The 23,570-nt window shown below is 53.8% G+C and overlaps 1 protein-coding gene across 3 annotated transcripts in view; it reads right to left on the minus strand.

Moving 5' to 3' along the window:
• Nucleotides 1-7,844: 7,844 nt before the first annotated feature.
• ZC3H4 (zinc finger CCCH-type containing 4) overlaps nt 7,845-23,570 on the minus strand; it is a gene marked incomplete at its 5' end in the record, with an annotated part of 39,855 nt that continues 24,129 nt past the window's right edge. For 2 of the 3 annotated variants that reach the window (XM_079723376.1, XM_079723377.1), the window contains 5 exons: nt 7,845-9,409; nt 13,748-14,091; nt 14,311-14,675; nt 22,188-22,297; nt 23,082-23,193. In XM_079723376.1, coding sequence (XP_079579502.1) covers nt 7,890-9,409; nt 13,748-14,091; nt 14,311-14,675; nt 22,188-22,297; nt 23,082-23,193 — 2,451 coding nt within the window. In that variant the 3' untranslated portion in view covers nt 7,845-7,889. Of the gene's footprint in view, nt 9,410-10,639; nt 10,892-13,747; nt 14,092-14,310; nt 14,676-22,187; nt 22,298-23,081; nt 23,194-23,570 lie in introns of all 3 variants that reach the window. The other variant, XM_079723375.1, reaches the window with a different exon arrangement.

The raw sequence follows: 23,570 nt of genomic DNA on the forward strand, positions 1-23,570 counted from the left end.
GGATCTAGTTCCCCGACCAGGGATCGAACCCAGGCTCCCAGCATTAGGAGAGCAAGAGACTTACCCACTGGACCACCAGGGAAGTCCCATGATTTGTAATTGTAATTATTTTTTTTTTTTTTTTTTTTTTTTTTTTTTTTTTGCGGTAGGCGGGCCTCTCACTGCTGTGGCCTCTCCCCCTGCGGAGCACAGGCTCCGGAGCACAGGCTCAGTGGCCATGGCTCACGGGCCCAGCCGCTCCGCGGCATGTGGGATCCTCCCAGACCGGGGCACGAACCCGCGTCCCCTGCATCGGCAGGCGGACTCTCAACCACTGCGCCACCAGGGAAGCCCCTGTAATTGTAATTATTTTAACAAGGAGCTCCAGCTAGGGTTTAGAGCTGTGCCGTCCAACGTGGCAGGCACTAGGCACATGTGGCTCTTTAAATTTAAACTTAAAAACGAGAAGTCAAGGCTTCCCTGGTGGCGCAGTGGTTGAGAGTCCGCCTGCCGATGCAGGGGACACGGGTTTGTGCCATGGTCCGGGAAGATCCCACATGCCGCGGAGCGGCTGGGCCCGTGAGCCATGGCCGCTGAGCCTGTGCGTCCGGAGCCTGTGCTCCACAGCGGGAGAGGCCACAACAGTGAGAGGCCCGCGTACAGCAAAAAAGACAACAACCGAGAAGTCAGTGCCTCAGTTGCACTGGCCACACCTCAAGTGCTCAGTGGCCACATGTGTCCAGTGGCTGTCATATTGGACAGCACCGAAGAGAGAACATTTTCATCATTGTGGAACATTCTAGTGGGCACTGCTGGTTGAGAGAACACCAGCACAGAGAATGAGGTGTCATAATATTTAGAAGAGCAGCCTGAAAGTAAAGGGGAGGGAAGGAAGCAGGAAGTTGGCAGGAAATACCTAAAGTTGACATATTTTGAGAGAAATAGAGGAACCACCAGAAGAAATAAGAAAGAATGTGAAAGCTTTTGCTTTTCAAGTGGGCTACTGGGGATATGGTGGAATGGACAGGGTGGGTGCTAAGGACTGAACTGTGTCTTCCCAAAATTCATACGTTGAAGCTCTAACCCTCAATGTGACTGTATTTGGAGATGGGGCCTTTAAGGAGGTAATTAAGGTTAATGAGGTCATAGGTTGGGGCCCTGATTCAATAGGATTAGGGTCCTTAGAGGAGACACCAGTTTTCTCCCTCTCTCCGCCCAACAAACCCTCATCCCTGGGTCCCACCCCACCCCAACCCCAGCTCACTCACTGGCTGGAACAGGCTTAGGGGCGTGGCCTCCACACAAACCTGGTGGTGGATCTCTGGGTGCAGCAACCGAGGCTTTAAGATAATGACGCTCCCTGCAGTGAGAGATCCAAGCCACCACACCTCCTCAGCCGGCAATGTAGCCCGTGGCATGGCACCTGCAAACAATGAGGGATGCCTGGGAGAAATGGGGAGGGCTGATGTGGAAAACATTAGTCCTGGTCTCCAAATATTTCCAGCTCTCCGCCTCCTGGCCACTTGGTAGAATTGCACCTCCCCATCCCCTTGAAGTTAGGCTGGCCCCCTTACTCGCTTTAGCTAATGAAATGTAGCCAAAGTAAAGTCCTTGGCTTTGGGGAGGAAGCATTTAAGAGCTGGTGGGCTCTTCTCCACCTCCCTCACTGCTGCCAAGTTGTTCCAGGGGTAGTGCTTCAGCCAACCTGGGTCCCTCGGTGCCTGTGATGAGCAGAGCTTCCTGCTGACCTGTGGATGAGCCACTGAGATTTGGGAGTCTGTGCTTCTGCAGCATAAACTCGCCCGTCCTTACCAATACAACTGATAAGCTCCAAATCTTAAAAAAAAAAAAAAAAAATGAATGTTGGGCTTCCCTGGTGGCACAGTGGTTAAGAATCCGCCTGCCAAAGCAGGGGACACGGGTTTGAGCCCTGGTCCGGGAAGATCCCACATGCCACGGAGCAACTAAGCCCGTGCGCCACAACTACTGAGCCTGTGCTCTGGAGCCCATGTGCCACAACTACTGAGCCCGTGTGCCACAACTACTGAGGCCCGTGCACCTAGAGCCTGTGCTCCGCGACAAGAGAAGCCACTGCAATGAGAAGCCTGAGCACCGCAACGAAGAGTAGCCCCCCGCTCTCTGCAACTAGAGAAAGCCCGTGTGCAGCAACGAAGGCCCAACGCAGCCAAAAGTAAATAAATAAAATAAGTAAATTTATTTAAAAAAACACAATGGTTTCCGAGTATCGTTAAGAAATGCTCACCAGGCTCACACTTTGGACAACACTGTTAGGAGAAAAAGCAGCTAGCTCATTTTCCCCTAGGTGGGTCTTTTGCAAATACCCAGTAAAGTGTTCCTAGGAATCTTATTGAATGATCATATCTCATCCAAAAGGTTTTATTGCTAGGTGAGAAATACTCTAGTAGCAGCAACCATGGCACACGCATCCCAGGACAGATGTCAGAGGGAGTTGGTGAGGGCCTCCAGGACCATCAGAACCTTCCCTGCCTGCATCCCTGGAACCAGCTGAAAGAGTAGTGTAGGGGGTTAAAAGGTGGCCCCCCAAATATATGTTCACATCCTAAGCCCCTGAACCTGTGAATATGACCTGTTTTTGGAAAAAGGATCTTTTCAAATGTAATGCTTAATAATGAGTTTTCTTTTGGGGTGATGAAAACATTTTGGAGCTAAAAGAAGGTGATGGCTGTACAACGTTGTGAATGTACTAAGTGCTACTGAAATGTTCATTTTAAAATGGTTAATTTTATGTGACTTTCACCTCAATTAAAAATAGTAATATTAAATACGTTACAAAATAAAGTGCTGGCAAAGATGTAGAGCAAGTGGAAGTCTCATTCACTGTGCTGGGAATTGTAACATGGTATGACCAGTTTGGAAGACAGTTTGGCAGTCTCATAAAACTCAGTGTTCACCTGCTCTGTGACCCAGCAATCTCAGTCCTAGGTATTTACCCAAGAGAAATGAACAGCTATGGTCACACAGAGACCTGTACACAAATGTTTACAGCAGCTATATTTATAACATCCCCAAAGTAGAAATGGCCAAATATCCCTCAGCAGGTGAGGGAGTGATTGTGGTCCACCGTCCAAGGGGGCACTACACCGCTATGAAAGCAATGAGCTGCCGATATAGGCACCGACCATCCAAGATTACTTGGATGCAGGAGTAATCTAAGAAGGAAAGAAACCAGAAGAGTGGTTGCCCATGGGAGGGTAAAAGCAGGGAATGACCAGGAAGGGGCATGAGGGAACTTTGTTCTCTAGATTCATAGGGGTTTGGGGTACCTAGATGGATGCATTTCTGAAAACTCCACGAGTGTACATGTAAGATTTGTGCATTTCATGATATGGAAATTCCACCTTAATAAAAAAGGGAACGTAAATAAATATTGAACTCTGGTTAATGATACACGTTGCAGAATTTAGGGTGTTCTGATGTCTGGAACTTATTTTGAAATGCATCCAAAAATATGGGACTTCCCTGGAGGTCCAGTGGTTAAGACCCCGCGCTTCCACTGCAGGGAGCACGGTTTCGATCCCTGGTCAGGGAACTAAGGTCCCACATGCAAAGCAAAGCAAACAAAACAAAGAAAACAAAAATATGATGTATGGGTGGGTGGAGGGATGGACAGTTGGCTAAATGTATGATGAAGCAAGTACAGTAAATGTTCACACTTGTAAAATCTAGGTGGTGGGGCAGGGCAGGCACCCGCGGAACACCTGGCATTCTTTGCTGTTCCCAACGTCCCATCGGAAGGCTCTCAGCCCCACTCACCAGCCGATGCTTGATGGCCACTCCTGTCCCATTTCAGTTTCCATTTCTTCCTCCAACAGCAATGCTGCTCAGAGCTCCACGTGCTTCCCGAGTGACGCCATCCGTTCCTGCAGCTTTGATGACCAGCTCTGTGGAGGGGCCTCTCACGGCCTGCAGTGCAGAGCTCCGCGTCCAAAGCTGCACTCAGCCCCTTCCGAGACCACCTTCTCCTCCCATGTGCCACCTCAGTAAGGGATCGCCATTAAAGGGCAGGACGGCTCCCCAAAGATGTCCATGTTTTGTTTTGTTTTTTTTGTGGCACGCGGGCCTCTCACTGTTGTGGCCTCTCCCGTTGCGGAGCCCAGGCTCCGGACGCGCAGGCCCAGTGGCCATGGCTCACGGGCCCAGCCGCTGCGCAGCATGCAGGATCCTCCCGGACCGGGGCACGAACCCGTGTCCCCTGCATCGGCAGGCGGACTCTCAACCACTGCACCACCAGGGAAGCCCAATGTCCATGTTTTTATCCCAGAACCCATGAATATGTAATTTACATGGCAAAAGTGACTCGGCATATGTGATGAAGGATCTTGAGATGAGGAGATGATCCTGGATTACCCAATCTAATCACATGGGTCTTTAAAAGCAGAGAACCTTTCCCAGCTGTGGTCAGAGAAAGATGTGACAATGGAAGAAGGGCCAGAGACGTGACATTGCTGGCTTTGCAGACAGAAGAGGGCCACGAGGCAAGGTGGGTGGGTGGCCTTCAGAAGCTAAAAAAAGCATGTAAACAGAATCTCCCTGTTCTTCCAGAAAGGCAGGCAGCCCTGGCAACCGTTAGATTTTAGCCGAGTGAGACGTGTCACGCTTCTGACTTCCAGGACTGTAATGTAGCAAGTTCCTGTTATTGTTTTGTTTTGTTTCCCCCCCACCCCCGAGTCCCTGTTCTAAACCACTTCGCTTCTATAATTTATATGGCAGCCATGGAAAATTAATAGAGGCCCATTGAAACACAGAAACCAAAGTAAGTCCAAAGAAGGCATGGCTACTCTCCAGGCCAAGTCCTGCTCCCTTCTCACCCTCGCCGAGTGCGGCTTCCCCAGAGAAGACCCCTGGTTAACAAGTGCGTAATGTCTGAGTCCATTGGGGCTGCTATAACAAAATACCACAGTTCTGGAGACTAGAAGTCCAAGATCAAGTGCCAGCAGATTCAGTGTCTGTCTGGTGAAGAGCCTCTTCCTGGTTCCCAGATGGCTGTCTTCTTGCCACATCTTCACACGGTGGAAGGGGCAAAGACACTCTGTGGGGTCTCATTTTTTATAAGGGCACTAACCCCATTCGTAAGGGTTTCATCCTGACCTCATCACTTCCCAAAGGCCCCACCTCCAAACACCATTGCATTGGGCGACTAGGTTTCAACATTTAAATTTTGAGGTGACACAGTCTACAGCAGTTAGAGGGCTCCCGTTTCTCATCCCTAGAAGCCAGCCCAGTTGTCCTGAGTTCATCACTGGCCTCTTCTGTGATCTGTGCGGGGGGCAGGACCATGCCTGTGTGGGCCACCTGTGTCCTTAAAGGCCGAGACTGGCCCGGAGCCAGAGCTCAGGAACTGTGGAATGCAGTCGTCAGCCGCTAAGGGAAGCTGAAGCTGTTGGGAGGCACCATTCCCACAGTGTCATCATGAATGTCACCCTGGGACTGGCCACTGAGAAGAGACCCTGGTTTCAAGGTTTCACCCCCGCCCTGTCATTTCTGGGACAAGGGATGGTGGGGGCAGCACGGAGAAACAAGACCCACAGGCTTTTTAAAATAACTGCATCCTTTAATGGCAGTAATACAATTATTGGATTAAGAGACCACAGGAGAAAGGGCAGGTGATGTTTCTGGAAGACAGATATGGAGTACAAAAAAGGGGTTGGAATAGAGTCATGCGACGATCATTGTAAAAATACAGTACGTTATATACATATTTGCACCATCAACTTTCAACTCTGAAAAGTATTTACACTTTTGTTACAATCCTGGTTAGAGAACAATTTTTCTTTAAAAGCTCAGCCTGATGGCAAATGAAAATTTCGGGTGAATTCATAGTCCCATGAGGTTCTTAGGCTGAATATTCCAAGAGGAGGGTTCCAGCTTCTATTTCATCCACAGATTTCAGTTTTAAAAAAGTATTTAATTTTGCTTTTATAAAAAAAATTCTCAGAGGAGGGAAAAAAAAAACCCAACCACAGCCACACTGTGTGTTCTTTCTTATTTTACAAACACTAAGGGCTGCAGCCCTCTGCTTCAAGGCCAACACTGGTGGCTGAAGAAAAACCTCACTGATGATTGTTTAAAACAAAATAAAAAGACACAAAGACAAACCAAACCAACCTGATCATGGCGCACTGCCTCTCCCGCCCTTGCTTCCGGCCCCAAACTCAATGACTGTTTCTCTTCTGGGGCAGGGCGTTTGGTATTGAACCCTCTTTAACCTCCTACCCCGAGGAGGTGTGGGGGGGAACCCTTTGGCTGGGACACCACGTTTCCTCATTATTAGTAAGAAAGAGTCAGGGCTCTTAAGCGAGGTGACTGAGACGGTGGGATGAGGAGGAAAAAGGCGGGAGACGGCTGGCAAGTACCGGCACACAGGCGGGAGGGAGCCCCGGCCGCACAGGCCTCGCCCGGTTCCCCTCAGGCCACGTCCACGGGGTGCGCCTCCTCTGGGGCTCTGTGGACAGGATGGGACCTCAGCCAGGGTCTTGGGGGAGGTCGGGGGGAGCCCGGGCAGGCATCTATGCTCCCTTCCCGGCTCAGCCGGATGAGGAGAGGAGGATACAGGCTTTGGGTCCCACGGCCCCTGCCCACAGTGGGGGTCCCAGTCCCTCTCCTGGAGAGGGCCCCGCAGCCCACACCCTGCCCTGGCTAGTCTCCCACCGTGTCCTCAGGCCCCCTCCCGGAAGTATCCACAAATCCAACTCTGTACACGCCTCGAACCCATGCACCTGTCGGCTTGGAAGAAAACCAAACACACCAAAACCACGGGCCCTAAAAATATGGTGCAAGGAGGTGTGAAGAAAGCGGAGAAAGCAAAACACTTTGCCGAGAACCACCCAGGGATCCCTCCGTCAGGAGACTGATGGCGTGGCCGTGCCATGGATCCTTGAGCTGTGCCCAGAGGGCCGGGGCCGGCTCACTGGGCGCTTTGCCTTCCGAGCCCAGGACAGAGCCCAGCACGAGGGGGAAAGGCACGGCCGGGACACGACAGGACGGGACGGGCTGACGGAAGGCGCACGCCCTGCCTCTCGCAGGCAGCTCCTGGCCACACCAGCCTTGCCGACTCCAGGTCCACTTCTCACCCGGAGTCTCCTGTCGCAGGCTGGAGGGCGCTGGTTTGCTCTGGGATGAACTCTGGACGGAGGATGGCAGGGAGGCCGGTTTGTGAATCCAGATGAGACAGCAGTGGAAAAGGACTTTGTTTCTCCCGGCCCAGGCAGCTTCCGAAGGCTCTCTTTTCCTTCTGTCTGGACACTTTCTCACTTCCGCTGGCCCCTGAAGCGGGTCATCATGGCCTGCACACTGCAGAGGAGACGCAGAAATGCCTAGACCTGCTTCCATGCGGGTCCTGCCCACCATCTCGGCTCCGTCTCTTCTTGCTCATGCACCACAGGGTGAGCAGCGCTCAGTGCCTTCTCGACGCCTGCTGTTCCCTTTGTCCTGGTGGGGGGTAGGATGGGGGGAGGGGCCAAGCTTTGCCCAGAAAACCCACCAGACCCCCAGCCACCAAACTGGGGCCCCAGCCTTTAAGGAGTCCCTGAAAAATCAGGCCTGGCCAGGCCAGGCGGAGTGCCAGCTGAGGCTGAGGCCCAGGGGACTCGCAACTGTACACATGCACATGTAGGTTTTCTTGACGGGAGCCTAGGAGCCCCGCAGCACTGACCAGAAGTTAAAGATGGTTATATACAATTCATGTTTCAAAGAAAGTACTACTTTAAAAACAAAAGGCGGGGGGAGAAAAGAAACAAGAATAGGACGAAAGAAAAGAAAGAGCACCCAGACCCCCTCCCCCTCCCCCCAAGTCCCCAGCTCTGGTTGCTGCCCTTAAATATTGCCCTGGGAAGGGAGGGGTGCAGGGAGCGCTCGACTCCGGCTTAACACTACTGGCAAAAGGGGGAGGCAGTGGGGTCAAAGCCTTTAAAAACATCTTTCAGGGACCCAGCGTCCTGCTCACCCTCTTGGGCCGGGCTGTTGCCAGCAAATGGGCTTCCGGAGCCCGTCTTGGGTGCCTGTTTCACGGTCCCAAAGAGGGTGGGCACCGGGAGGTTGTGCACGCCGGGCTGGGGCGGGGCGCCCTCTGCTGGCGGGGCGCCCGTCGCGGCGGCGGGGGCCGCAGCGGCCTTGGGCCGGGGCCGGTTGTAACTGTTGTACCTGTCTGTGGCCGTGGCTGCGGCCCCATCTGCCCCGGACTTCCCCGATTCGGGCTGCTCCAGGGCGGACTTGCGCACAAACGGGGGCTCCTTGGCCTTGGCGGCGGAGCTCTTGCCGTTGCCCTCAGGGCCCCTGGGCTGGGTGCTGGCATCAGCGGCCGGCTCTGCAGCTTTGCCACCCGTGCTGGGAGTCCTGGGGTCATAGAGGCTGATGCCGCTCAGCACGCTGCTCTGCCCACTCCCGCTGCCCTGGCCCAGGCCGCCGGCTGCCAGCACGCGGGGGTCATAAGGGGCGGTGGCTGGCGGGGAGGACTCCCCACTGGGGCTGGCAGCTGGAGAGGGAGCTTCGGTGGGGCCAGGCTTGGCTGCCCGGGAGGAGGCAGCAGAGTCTGCTGGTTTCTGCAGCCGGGGGTCAGTGGGTGTCTTCCGCACTCGGGGGTCACTGGGCTTGTCACCGGGGCCAGGGGCCGCCGAGGGGCCAGTGGCATTGACAGTCTTGAGGATGCGAGAGAGGAGCTCAAAGTCAGGCAGGCTGGAGCCAGATGTGCTGGGATCTGTAGAGGTGCCTGGGCGCTGCCGGGGGTTGGGGGGGCCCGAGGTGGTGGTGCGGTGCAGCCTGGGATCCAGGGCAGACATGGACTGCAGGGCCGCGGGGACAGGGGGCACTGCATCCTGCTTGGGGATGGGCAGGGGGATCAGGTCCTCAGGGTTCCAGAGCACAGTGCGGGCAAAGCTCGGCTTGCTCAGGGTCACATCCTTCTTGATGTGGCTGAACTGCTGCAGCTGCGAGCGCGGGTCCCGCAGTGGGTGCCCAGGGAGGGGGTCCAGGGGAATGTTCACAGCCTTCTCCCGAAGGGCCCGTTCCCCTTCCTCCTCTTCTGCAGGGGGTGGCCCAGACCCCTTGGAGCCACTGGGTCCTGCGGGGCTGGAATGAAGGCCGCCTTCGGGCTTCGGGGTGGACAGGGAGCGAGCCAGTCGAGGGTCAGAGGGTCCTGTGTCACCTGGGCCTGAACTGCTGGAAGCCTCGGCGTGGCGGCTAAGTCTGGGGTCCCGGCTGAGGCGGGGGTCAGCCAGCCGCCCTCCCGTGGGGTGTCCCTTCTGGAGGCGGGGGTCCCCCAGCCCACTGCTGCTCAGCTCCCCGATGGAAGCCTGGGGTCGGCTAGACGTCTGCTGCCTCAGGGTCTTCAGGATGGAGGTGACGCTGCTCCCACCCTCATCCTCATCACTTGAGTACCAGTTTCCAGTGTCACCTGAGAAAAAGCAGAAAGGAGCAGGGAGAGGGTGAGTGGCCACCACATCCACCACCAGCCCTCTTGGACCCCATGGCAGCCCACTCCCCTGACTCTTACCTCTCAGAACCTCAGTTTCTCCTCTCTTACAACACCTCATCCCCACCACAGGATGCCACGAAGAGCCAGTGAGCTCAGGCAGGCCAAGCACCGAGCTTGGCAGGTCTCTGGCTATTGTTTATGGACCTTTCCCTGCGTACCGGCACCATTCTAAGTGCTTTGTCTTATTTGTCACAAACACCCAGGATATAGCGTTATCATCACGCCCATTTGACAGATGAGAAAAACAGAGGCACAGACAGTGCCATAAGATAGGGGGCGGAGCCAGGGTTGAGCTCAGACTCGGAGCCCAGGGCTCTGCCGTCACCTCCTCACCTCCTGGGCAGGTTCAGGCCCAGCACGGCAGGCCTGGCTCTGGTGCCTGTGAGCAGCTACTGCTGCCTTGGCTCTCACTGCGCTTGGGGCTCACAGACACGTGCCTCCCAGGCCCCTCAAGACGTTCCCGCGACCCAGGGCAGGGCAGTCACCAGCTGATAAGAGGCGGGGCCAGGTGGGCAGACTCAGAAGCTAGCCCATGTCCAACTTTCTAGGCAGGTGCAACCAGAGCCCCTACGGGAGGGGGCTGTCCCCTGTTCTCACTGTTCCACTTGCTCCTCGGCTCTGGTCAGGGCCACCCATGGCCTCTGGCTTCAGGTTCTAGATACCGTTTTTGTCCACCCCCTTTCACCCTGGGGTGGACACCATCAGGTCACTGCACGGCGCCCGAGACTTGGCAGCTGTGCCTGTGATTATTACTGGTTTATGTCGATGACTAGTTCTCATCTGTTGGCTTCCCGAGAACATGGTCTGGGGAAAGGGGGACTGAGAACCTCCCTACAGCCTCCTCTGTAAGGGTGCAGGGGGTGAGCCCTATTGCCTGCTGTCTCCTGCAGGGACCAGCCCACCGCCCTCCTCGATGGGATCAGGGTCTCTCCCGAACCCCATGACACAGAAGGGCAGCCCCGACGTCTAACTTTCTCAGGGACATGCAGCGGCCCCAGCAGCTTCACAGCCCTGGGCAGGGGTCCTCCCCGGCCACAGGTCCCTTTCTGACACAAAACCCGACCTAGGTGCTCCCCACCTCTGCCCTGCGCGGCGGCCCGGGGGGCTGCGCCCGTCAGGGAAGCCCCCGCCCCTGGGGAGGACACGTGCCTTCCTCACTCTCCCGGTCCTGCTTGCTGCGCTCAGCCAGCCTCCTCGCTCTCTCCTCCTCCTCCTGCTGCTTCTGCTGGATCCTCAGGTACAGGGCCCTCTGGGCCGAGGGCAGGAAGTCGGGGACAGCGGCGCCCGGCTTCGGCCGGCCTGGGGGCCCCCCCTCAGGGAGGCTGTCGGGCTCCAGAGGGCGCTCGGGGAAGAGGGGCTCCCCCGGCCCCCCCGGCAGCTCGTCGTAGCGCCCGTAGTCCTCTGTGGCAGGGAAGAACCGAGGGCTCATGTCGGGAAGGGCCTCACGGCACCAACTCCGACCCACCCGTGCCCTTAACTGGAAAACCACCCCCTGATGGCGATGGGTGAGAATGTGTAGCCCGTCCCTTCCTACCCTCCCCAGGAGGGGCCCCGCGGAAAGCCCAGCAACAGAGGACGGAGCAGCCAGTGGGGGCGGGGAGGGTCCCACCTAGGATGCAGCCACTGAGAACGGGGCTCACGGTGAGGTTTAGTGACATGGGCAAATGCTCATGAGGTGAAAACAGGACGGAATGTCGTACGGATGTTTGTAAAACACAAAGAAAAGGCTTGAAAAGACAGACAGAAAACAGTCCCTCTGGGGATGAGAACAGGAGAGAGGGGCTGAGGGATCTTTCACTTTTTACTCCACACATTTCTGATCTGTTTTAATTACTCTTAATGAGCATTAATTTTATGATTTCTTTAAATAAATAATCAATAAAGAAAAACACACCCTAATCTCTCAGTAAGCTCAGAATATGAGTTCAACCATGGTAAACAAAGACTAGTAAAGAAGAGAAGAAAATACACCACAATGTTGCTATGGCTACATGTCAACCCAGAGGCTGACTGGTGATTCCTCCTCGTCCTCCCTTTATGGGTTCCTAATTCCACAAACGTTTATGAGCGGGACGGGGTGGGGGGTGTTTCTCCCACACAGCATCTAGGAAGCACAAGGTGGAAGGGCTTGCCTTCATTCCTGAAGGGCGGGCAGGCGCCCAGCACTAGCCACCTCCCTTCGCAAATGCTACCCAAGTCAGAGCCAAAGACGAGGGGAACACCGTGGGCACATCTTCAACAACACGCCTGGAGACTAGTGTGTGCGCGTGCGCGCGTGTGTGGGTCGGAGACAAAGTCCAGTTAGCACTGTCCCACAGAACGAACGTTCTGCAACGATGAAATCTCCCCTGTCTGCACCGTGTGATGTGGCCCCCCTACTGAGCAGCCAAAATGTGGCCAGCACTACCAAGAAAGTGAATCTGTAACTTAAACTGAACTTTCAGGATTAAAGTGATTAAATCTGCAAATACGTCACACACAAAGTGTATAAAGCATAAAGTGAAAGGTCACTTTCTTCTAGCCCCTGAACTTCATAACATGTGAACTTGATGGGCGAGTCTGCTCTGAGCCACACCCTGGCTCCGAGTTGGGGACACTCCTTACTTAAACAACGGTCCCACCCAGTACCCCCTGCATGGAATTCAAGAGTGAATTACCTGACGGTTCTGCTATTTTCAATATATTAAAAACAACTGAATAGTACTAAAAAGGTAGATTTCATGATATGGGCATTAGAGTGAATTACTCCAGAGATACCAACTGTTATCAGCTTGACAGACTTTCGGGTTTTCTTCCCCACCCAGACCTTTTCCATGCACGTTTCATACACGTTCTTTAAAGGGGGAGGAAGCCCCCTGAGGTCTCCTGCTTTTCTCACTGGAGAATATGTCACTCCCCTGGCTCCCTGCCCCAAACACCTGCTCTCATGCCTCTCAACACTACTGAGATGCCAAAGATGCTCACACTGACCTCCAGCCTGCTCAGCTTCCTGACGTCTGCACGGCTGTCAAATGGGCCCCTCATGCTTACTGTGGCCAAAGCAGCAGTGCTGCCCTGCCCCAACCTGGCTCGGCATGAACACCCAGAGCGACTCTGCCCCGCAGCTGGCATCCCCATCCGCCCCTGCCGCCCCGTCACATTGGCCCTATGGCTCCACCTCTAAACCTAGCCCTGCTGCTCCCTGTCCTCTCCCGGCTGCCACCCACCTCACCTCTGCCCAGGGCGACTCAAGGGCAGCCCACAAGCTTCCAAGATTCCCCTCCGGCCCCTACTAGCATCCATCGCCCTTGCATTCCTCCACTATCCCCGTCACTCTTCCACCGAGTCCACCTCGCCATGGTCCGCAGGGTCCTGTGTGCTGGGACTTCTCTTCCCCGTCCTCTCTTGCCAAGCCCACAAACAAGGTGACTGGCTGAGGCCTCCGTACCTGCTGCAGCTGTCACCTAAGCCAAGCCCACGACTCCCTCCCAGCCTTCACCTCTCAGACAGGCCTCTGCTGGCTGTGACGCACCCAGCCGGCCCGGCCTCCACCCGTCACCCTCACACGGTGCCCCATTTCACCGCCAGCAATGACCAATGCCGAAATGAGCTGACGCTCTTGTTTACACACTTCCTGTCAGTTTCCCTCCATTCAAAGGCAGTTAAGGCAAGGACTACGTGCTTTGCTTGCTCTGACTCCACGCCTAGAAGCACACCTGGCCCCTGGCAGCAATGACACATCTCGTCCTTCTGAGGGCTGCACACCGCCTCCTATTGATGCGGCACTGTCGTCCAAGCACCCGACTGTCGGACGTTTAGTTTGTTACCAACACATGTTCTCGTTTTGTAAGAAAGGAAGGAAAGGAGGAAGGAAGATGGTCAGCCTTGGGGACAGAACAAGCAGAGTCGCAAGGGAGCTCCAAGCCAAGAACCATCCCGGAAGGAGGCCACTTTGGTTGAGGGCACCTCAGCCTTGAGGTTCCACGCCATTCCACACCCGTCCCTCTAACTTCCCAAGCTCCCACTCCACACACACCAAGCAAAACTTACAGAAATTAAATAAGTTATAGTAATGGTGATCATAACACTCCTCCTGGGCTCAACAGGGTAGTGAATCCCACGTCACTGAAAACGTTCAACCACTCACGGGACAGAGATGGAGTTGGATTCATGTTTTCAAAGACTCAGACCAAGGAGGAAAAACCAAATCTTCCTGACTACATTCCACTGTGCAGACCCCGGCAGCCCCGACTGGCCCCCACCCTGAGCCCCGCATACCTGCGTCCCCAATGAGTCCTGGCTCCATCTCCATGCCCTCTTGCTGCTGGTAAAAGTTTTCATAGAAGTTTTGGGCTGGTGGGATGGGGGGCATCATTCCAGAATGTGGGGAGTCTCCAGGACCATAGGGCATCATTGGAGGGCCGCCAGGTCCCATGGGCGGGCCAGGATTCATGCCAGGGCCCATTGGCATGTCGGGGTGCATGTCCGGATGCATGTCAGGGTGCATGTCCGGGTGCATGTCGGGATGCATGTCAGGATGCATCGGGGCCCCCATCGGCCCCGGGGGTCCCATGTTGGGCCCGGGGCCCATCGGCCCTGGAGGTCCTCCGGGTCCAGGGAACCTGGAAGGAGAAAATGGTGCCTGTGTGAGGGGCTGCAGAGGAAGGGTGGCATCCCTGAGGAGACACAGAGGCCTGCTCACGGTTGAGCAACAGAGGGCTCCAGACCAGGCCTCTGAGGGCTTTGGAGAGAGGCAGGATGCTGGCCTGGTTAGGTTCCAGGCCACAGGGCCCTGGCACAGAGGAGCCTGGCTGAGCCCAGAAAAGCCCCCAGGCACTCACCTCACACCCAGTTTCTCAGCCAGCTGTCCTGTGGGCCGCACCACGATCTCAAACAAGGAGGGGATCTTCTTGTTGTACATGTCCTGCTGCTGCTGCAGCTGCTGTGGGGACAGCGGCTCGTGCACGGGCATGGGCAGCTGAGGGGGGCCGGGGGGCGGAGGTGGGGGCGGGGGCGGGGGCGGGGGGCCACCCTGCATGGGCCGGCCATTCGGAGAGGTCGGGGCCGGGGGCCCAGGTGGGCGGGGTGGGGTGGGCAGGAGGCCCACGCCAGGGGGTGGTTTGGGCAGGGGGTTGATGCCCTGCTTCTTCAGCTCCTCAACCTCCTTCTCGTCCTCGGCGCCCGCCTCTGCGTCATCAGCCAACATCTGCGGGCCAGAAGGACGAAACAGTGAGAGGACAGGGGAGGAGGCGGGTTGGAATGCACTCCTCCAGGGCTGAGAGCCGAATTTGCTGAGGATAACTCTTCAATACCCTGAGGGCCTTATAGCAGTGGTCCCCAAACCCTGGGGCCACGGACTGGTACTGGTCTGTGGCCTGTCAGGAACCGGGCCACACAGCAGGAGGTGAGCAGCGGGCAAGCAAAGCAAAGCTTCGTCAGTATTTACAGCCGCTCCCCGTTGCTTGCATTTCTGCCTGAGCTCCGCCTCCTGTCAGATCAGCGGGGGCATTAGATTCTCATAGGAGCTCGAACCCTACTGTGAACCGCGCATGCAAGGGACCTAGGCTGTGCGTTCCTTATGAGACTCTAACGTCTGATGATCTGAGGTGGAGCTGAGGCGGTGACGCTAGCGCTGGGGAGCGGCTGCAGATACAGATTATCATTAGCAGAGAGGTCTGACTGCACAGAGACCATAATAAATCGGTTGTTTACAGACTCATATCAAAACCCTATCAGTGAGTGGCAAGTGACAATTAAGCTGCATCTTACGGACTAGACTGGACGTAAGCAACACACTTTGGGTGTCACTGTCTCCCATCACCCCCAGATGGGACCATCTAGTTGCAGGAAAACAAGCTCAGGGCTCCCACTGACTCTGCATTACGGTGAGTTGTATAATTATTTCATTATATATTACAATGTAATAATAACAGAAATAAAGTGCACAATAAATGCAACGCGCTTGAATCACCCTGAAACCATCCCCCATCCCCAACTGGGTCCGTGGAAAAACTGTCTTCCACAACACCGGTCCCTGATGCCAAAAAGGTTGAGGACCTCTGCCTTACAGCATAAGGCCAATGACCACAAAGCCTCTCTGGCACAACAGTCATCGCCCCATACCACTGCCGCATCCCTTCTCGGTGAAGAGCTGACAGGGGAGCCATTCTTATTTGGCAGCAAAATACATGCAACATACCATGTACTACTTCACCATTTTCAAGTGGACAATTCAAGGACGTTGCGTACATTCGCGATGCTGCGTAACCACCGTCTCTATCTAGTTCTAACACCCCCGAAGGAGACTCCACACCCATTAAGCAGCCACTCCCCATGCCCTGCTCCCTCCCAGCCCCTGGCAACCACCTACTTTCTGTCTCTATGGATTTGTCTCTTCTGGACATTTCATAGAAACGAAATCCTATAATATCGTGCCCTTTCGTGACTGGCTTCTTTCACTTACCATGACATTTTCAAGGTTCACTCATGTTGTAGCTGTACCATCTATTTTATCTATTTCATGGCTGATGAACAGTTCATTGTTCTGGGCTTCCCTGATGGTGCAGTGGTTAATCCGCCTGCCAATGCAGGGGACATGGGTTCAAGCCCTGGTCTGGGAAGATCCCACATGCCGTGGAGCAACTAAGCCCATACACCACAACTACTGAGCCTGTGCTCTAGAGCCCGTGCACCACAACTGAGCCCTCACGCCTAGAGCCCGTGCTCCACAACAAAAGAAGCCACCGCAATGAGAAACCCGCACGCTACAATGAAGAGTAGCCCCTGCTCACCGCAACTAGAGAAAGCCCGCGCACAGCAATGAAGACCCAACGCAGCCAAAAATAAATAAAAATAAATTTATAAAAAAAAAAAAGTTCATTGTTCTGTTTGAATTTTAAGGGCCCCTCACCGCACTTGCAATCAAAACCCAATCACTTACGAGGACCCACAGGGCCTGACAGCAGGGCTGGGTGTCTGGGGAGGACTTCACAGCACCCTGGAAGCTTCATTTCCTTCTATGGTGTGAGGACTCCTCCACCCTAAGCACCCAGCTCTGTTTCAGTTCTGCGGACAGCTAAGCTCCTTCCCCAGCAGGGTCCTGGCCTGGACCAGGCCTCTCCCCAGGCATTCGTTTTCCCCTCCATTTTTAATGTATGGCTCCGTGTCCCCCAATTGCTGGGGTCTCTTATTAAAGGTCAACTCAAGAGTGACTGGCCAGGTCTCCTGTATTTACGACTGGAACACCATTAGCTCCCTTGAAAGCACTGCCCAAGCTTTGTGAGATTTTACATTTAGTTGTATCTTTGTTTATTCCTGGCCCGATGACTACCAACTCCACAAGGGCAAGACCCGCAGGGCCCACCATAAGGCCTGTTACAGGGTAGGTGGACAATTCCAAAGTCTGGATTCAAGCAGAACGTCTCACCAATTAGGATCCTGGGCAGATGTTAACACTGCAGGCCTGCCTGCTTCTCTTGGAAGGCCAGCTTGCAATGCTGGCCTTTGGCTGGTACCTGGGAACCTGGATTTCGAGAGGGTTCCCAGGATTCCCTGACTGCTAAGAGGGGCTCACTGTGTCTAAACCACTTGCACAAACAGTATGCTTTCTGTGAAGCACCCCTTTTCCTTCTGGGAGTCTGGGATTTTGGTAGGTGCCAGGCAGAGGCTGGCTCACTGGCACTCGCACTCAGGTCACAGAGCAGCCTCCGGTCACAGAGCCAAAGCCCTGCACTGCTAGCTCCTTTCAATGGCAACGAAATGCCCTCAGGTGTAGGCAAAACCTAAGGAGGAGGTTATACCTCATTAAACAGGAACAAACTTGACCACAGTTTCCTCCCTGCCCAGGGAGGGGATGCCGTGGTCCAGCCACCAAATGCGCCACACTCCCCTCGCCGCCGAGACTAGGGTCACACATCTCTGTACCGCTCAGCACTCGGGAGCACCCAGCCAATGGCCCCTGCGCGGGGGACAGAGGCTGAGGTGATCCTTCCACTGCCATCCCCGGCCCCGCACGGTGCTCAGCACACAGGGCCACACAATGAATTCAATGACCAAACGAGCTGAAGCACTGGCCCACAAGACAGCCCCTACGAGCGTATCTCCGGTCCTCAGGCGAGGCGGGCCCCCTCCCTCTCACACTCACCTCCCTGGGTCCCGTCACTTCCGCTTCCCCACTGTGCCCCGCAATCGGGGCTTCCACGCCCATTCCACGCTGGAGAGAAGTCTCACCTCACGGCGGGCTCCCACTCCAGGACTTCACCCCCCCACCCCTCACGCAGACCCCACAACACCCCGACGAGGACTCCCGCGCAGGGCACAGCCAGCTCCCTGCACTTATCTCTTTACCCGCCACCCACACTGGGCCGCAAGTGCTGCCTCAAAAGCAAGGGCTGAATCGCATCAGAGCCCAGAACACTGATGCATAAGATACATAGGAGACGTCAACACCCCACCGCCACCCTGAAAAGCTGAACCCAAACCATCCAGGCAGTCCTTCGGCACATCTATCCCTAGAGACTCCCACGCACCCCTTCCTGGGCCTCTCTGCAGCAAGGAGCTCCCTCACACCACCCAACCAGGGCCTTGCTGGGTCCCATAACCTCCCCCGCCAGGACTGATTCTGAATGATTCCCGGGTTTCCAAAAGTCAAAGGCATCCTCTCAATGGAAAAGGACGGCCACACCTGTGGATACACATAGACATGTGGGCCAAGGTTCATGGGCCAAGGAAATAAGAAATAAGCTCATGTCCATTTGTTAAACATTCTAAGCTTTGGGAATTCCCCGGTGGTCCTGTGGTTAAGACTCTGGGCTTCCACTGCAGGGGACGCAGGTTCGATCCCTGGTTGGGGAACTAAGATCCTACAGGCAAACTAAGATCCTGTACGGCGTGGACAAAAAAAGAAAAAAAAATCTAAGCTTTTGCCCCAAACTGATAACAAATCAAATGTTCTTCAACTGGTGACTAGATAAACAATCTCAGATCATCCACACGGTGGAGTACTACTCAAAAACAAACAGTGATGAACTATCAATACTTGCAACAATGTGGATGAATTTCAAACACCTTATGCAGGATGAAAGACGGCAGATTCAAAAGGCTATTATAGGGCTTCCCTGGTGGCGCAGTGGTTAAGAATCCGCCTGCCAATGCAGGGGACACGGGTTCGAGACCTTGTCTGGGAAGATCCCACATGCCGCAGAGCAACTAAGCCCGTGTGCCACAACTACTGAGCCAGCACTCTAGAGCCCACGAGCCACAACCACTGAAGTCTGCACGCCTAGAGCCTGTGCTCGCAACAAGAGAAGTCACTGCAATGAGAAGCCCATGCACCGCAACAAAGAGTAGACCCCGCTCGCCACAACTAGAGAAATCCCACGCACAGCAACGAAGACCCAACAAAGTGAACAATTAAAAAAATAAATTTATAAAAAACCAAAAAAACAAAAGGCTATATAAACCGCCCACATGTTTAGAAGCTACATACCATACGTCTATTTATATGACTTTCTTGAAAAGGCAAACTACAGGGACAGAAAACAGATCAGTGGTTTCCAGGGGCTGGAGATGGAAGAGGCACTGATTACAAAAGGGGAGGGGTTTTGGGGGTGAAAGAATGAATTTCCTCTACCTAGACTGTGAGGTGGTCACATGACTCTCTGTGTTTGTCAAAATTCACAGAACTAGGGAAAATTCCCTGGTGGTCCAGTGGTTAGAGCTCTGCGCTTCCATTGCAGGGCGCATGGGTTCAATCCCTGGTTGGGGAACTAAGATCCTGCATGATGCCCAGCACAGCCAAAACAATAAAAATAAAAAAATAACAGAACTAAACAGGGACACTTTTTTTTTTTTAGACTGGATACAAACTATACCTTGACAAACCTGACTATAAAACAGTATATGTATAAAACAGTAACTGAAGGATTTAATGGTAAAGAACCATAATGTATGCAACTTATTTTCAAATGGCTCAAGGAAAAAAAATAAACGAGAGCAAAGTGATAAAGCAAATAGGGCAAAATAATGCTGACAGAGGAACCTAGGCGGAGGGGATTCTCTGCGTTATTCTTGCCACTCACTCTCACGTTACAGTCACTGACAGCCCCAAAGGCAGGCACGTCTCAAACCTAGAGTGGGTGGTTGGAAGCTGATGTATCTGGACAGACAGAAACGTCACCAAGAAGCAAGAAAATAAAGCTGAAGGGTGGAAGCGAGAGCACAGACATTTCAGGAGAGGAGGATGAAGGCCCTGTCCTAAGTGGCACCACAGCTTGGACCCAAAGGCTGCCCAAGGGCCTCAGGCCCCAGCCCTAGTTGATCAAGCTGCAACTCTGTCCAGGAGAGAAGGAAATGGCTGACCCCACACGTTTATCAGGGTTACTCTGGGCCCATTGTAAAGGTTTAAGTTTTACTTTCTGACCACCCAAATTCGATTCTGGAATGGTTTTTCCAGGTTCAACACTCATTTTTAACCTACTGAGACTTGACTTTAGATAGGGGATGTTACTGATACTCTCAAAATGTTTGTGGCCAGAAATGGAAACGTGCCACCTTGATTTGCTTTGAGTTTTTTTTTTTTGCGGTACCCGGGCCTCTCACTGCTGTGGCCTCTCCCGTTGCGGAGCACAGGCTCCAGACGCACAGCCTCAGTGGCCATGGCTCACAGGCCCAGCCGCTCCACGGTATGTGGGATCTTCCCGGACCGGGGCACGAACCCGTTTCCCCTGCATCGGCAGGCGGACTCCCAACTACTGCGCCACCAGGGAAGCCCTGCTTTGAGTTTTTATTAGGGTGTCTAGAGCTGTGCTGTCCGATATAGTGGTCACTGGCCATGTGTGGCTACTGGGTGCTTGAAACGGGGCTATTAAGTAGAAAATAAACACTAGATTCCTCAGACTTAGTACCAAAAAAAACAAAAAACCCCCAAAATATTGTAATTATTTCATCACTTATTACCTGCTGAAGTGGTACTTTGGACATGGATATACTGGGTTAAATAAGATATACTGGTGACACTAATTTCACCTCTTTTTACTTTTTTAATGTGGCTACTAAAAAAATTAAATTTGTGGCTCTGTGGTGTTCCTACTGGACAGCACAGGTCTAGAGAGCAAACTCTGAGACACCAGCAGGGGGCAGTCCGCAGTCAGAGATTGCTTAGTTCTTCAAATGAGAAATGAAGCCGCCATGACTTTTCCCACTCCTTACCCTGTGAATGACTCACAGATTCTAGACAGCTACCAGTTACAAAACCCTATTCCTAGGATAACAGGCCAAAGGGCCTGGCAAAGATGAGAACTTTCTCCACAAATGCTCTCCCAGTGAGGAGTGGACGTTCTCTTGCTTTGCTTGTGCAGGGCTTCCCCTCAACCCCTCAGGCAGCCCCGGCCTGCATGGGTGGATTCCTGAACCTGGCTGAGGCACCGATTCCTTCCATTCTCAAAAAACAGCCAATCTCCTTAAACTTTCTGGGAACCAGAGAGAAGGCAGCAAAGCCTTCATGTGAAAGGACACGTGTTCTCGCACCCATTCACCCAGTGATGGATGTCAGGAAATCAAGGACAGGAACCGGGGGCCCCAAAGTCCTCAGCCTGACTCCTCAGGGAGAACAACAGACATGAGAATGAGTTTCAAATGTCATCTGGCTGGTAAGGAAGCCCCGATACCTCACTGGAGGAAGTCTCCCCATCGTGAGAGCCTCCAATTGCCCCATACTTTCTCTACTACATAAAAGAATCCTTAAGACTTGGAAAGAAACGTTTGACCCTTCCATCAAAACAGAACCCATCCAGGGACTTCCCTGGTGGCACAGTGGTTAACAATCTGCCTGCCAATGCAGGGGACACGGGTTCAAGCCCTGGTCTGGGAAGATCCCACGTGCCGCAGAACAACTAAGCCCGTGCGCCACAACTACTGAGCCTGCGCTCTAGAGCCCAGGCACCACAACTACTGAAGCCCGCGTGCCTAGAGCCCGTGCTCCGCAAAAAAGAGAAGCCACCGCAATGAGAAGCCCGCGCACTGCAACTAAGAGTAGCCCCTGCTCACTGCAACTAGAGAAAGCCCACGCACAGCAATGAAAACCCAGCACAGCCAAAAATAAAAAAAATAATAACTTAAAAAAATAATTAAAAAACAGGGGCTTCCCTGGTGGCACAGTGGTTGAGAGTCCGCCTGCCGATGCAGGGGACACAGGTTCGTGCCCCGGTCCGGGAAGATTCCATATGCCGCGGAGCGGCTGGGCCCGTGAGCCATGGCCGCTGAGCCTGCGCGTCCGGAGCCTGTGCTCCGCAATGGGAGAGGCCACAACAGTGAGAGGCCCGCGTTAAGGCAAAAAATAAATAAATAAATAAATAAATAAATAAAAAACAAAACCCATCCGAAGTCTCACCTCCTCTTTGTATACCACGGGCTCTCTCTAAAGGACAGTTAAGAAATCACAAGGTATGTTTGGAGACACACCACGCAACATTCCTTTTAGGGAGCCGCCCCTCCAGGGAAAACCATCCCGGCCAGAGAGAAGACACACGTGTGATCACCTCAATTCTCCCTGCAGAGAATACAGTCCCCATTTCCTCCTCAACATGGCCCAGCTCCAATCAACGCAACTGGGGATTCTGGTCCTGCACAAAGGCCAGACAGGCGGGCTGCAGTGCCAGGCCCGTGGCAGGCGCACCTCCTGGTCCCCATTAGCTACGGCTGCTGTCAGCCTGGACATTACCTTGTCCAAGAGCTCTCTGGTCTCCTCGGTCAGGGGGTCGTGAGAGAACATGCAGTCATCGCCGTTGATGCAGTTCCCGGTCGTGTGGTACAACTTACACGGAAAATCACGTTCACGGCAAGTTAAGGCAAATGCCTCACCTCATGAAACCCACCCAAGGACAGAATCCAAGCCCCTTTGTTTTAGAGACAAGGAAACTGAGGCCCAGAGAGGCGAAGTGACTGGCTCAGAGCTGCACAGCAGGTTGGCAGCTGACCCAAGATGAGACCCCGGTTCTCGACACCCCTACTCTGTAGTGCTTCCCGCCCCACCACGTTGGCCTTGAGGCTGTGTCCTCAGATCCTCACTCAACAGGAAGAGGGGAAAAGTTCAATGATTTGCCCATGGTTACACAGCCATTTGAAAAATCTCAGAAAGATAACAGGCAATGGTATAAGCCAGTCTCGAGAGTACCCTTGACCCCTGAACAACATGGGGGTTAGGGGCGCCAACTCAGTCAAAATATCTGAGTACAATTTATAATCCGTCCTCCATACCCTCAGTTCTGCATCTGTGGATCCAACCAACCACAGATCGTGTAGTACTGCAGTATTTACTACTGAAAACAAAACAATCTCTGAGTGGACCTGCAGAGTTCAAACCCATGTTGTTCAAGGGTCAACTGTATATGTAAAGGGAACACATAACGTGTGTGCCTCCGTTTAGTCATCTGCAGACTAGGAAGAGCAGACCCATCACAGGGCAGATGTGAGGGTTAAGAGATGGATGCGCAAAGCTCTTGGCACGGTACTGGCACGCGGAGCGAAAGTGTGGTGAAGACCAGCTGTTATTACCAATAAGGAGAAAAGCAGCTCTGTACCCTTAACCAGATCAAACGTGGGCACCAAAGGATATCATGCATATAGGGGCAGTTCTCGGCTCTGGCACAAAATCCGGTGATGTAAAACTTGCACAGTTCTCGCTTCTTTGGTAGCTCGATGTCGTGGCTAAAATTACAGTGGTCTCCCTGGAAGAGAAGCAGTGAAAAGGTAAGCTGTTTGCAAAAGGAAGTACTGCTCTGTCACTGCTGAAGCACACAGGGACCAACGACAGAAACAAACCCCCACCCCGACCCCAGGAAGGGCAGGAGGCCCAGGAAAGGCAGACACATAAATGCAGTTTCCCACCAACCTGAAACTTCTGCCACAGTGTGTGGCCCTTTCTCTTGCCCCTGCCTCCCTCCCCCATGTCCTCAGTCCTCCCGGCTCCATTCTGCTGCCTTTCACTGCTGCTTTCTAACTCTTCCTCCTCCTGCCTTCGCCTCTCTTACTCACTTACTGTTTGCTGCATAACAGCCAGTATCCAGTTTCATGCTTCTTCCTTTCTAACAGAAACCTAATTTCT

The sequence above is a fragment of the Hyperoodon ampullatus genome (genome assembly GCF_949752795.1).
Source record: "Hyperoodon ampullatus genome assembly, chromosome: 18".
Taxonomy (NCBI): Eukaryota; Metazoa; Chordata; class Mammalia; order Artiodactyla; family Ziphiidae; genus Hyperoodon; species Hyperoodon ampullatus.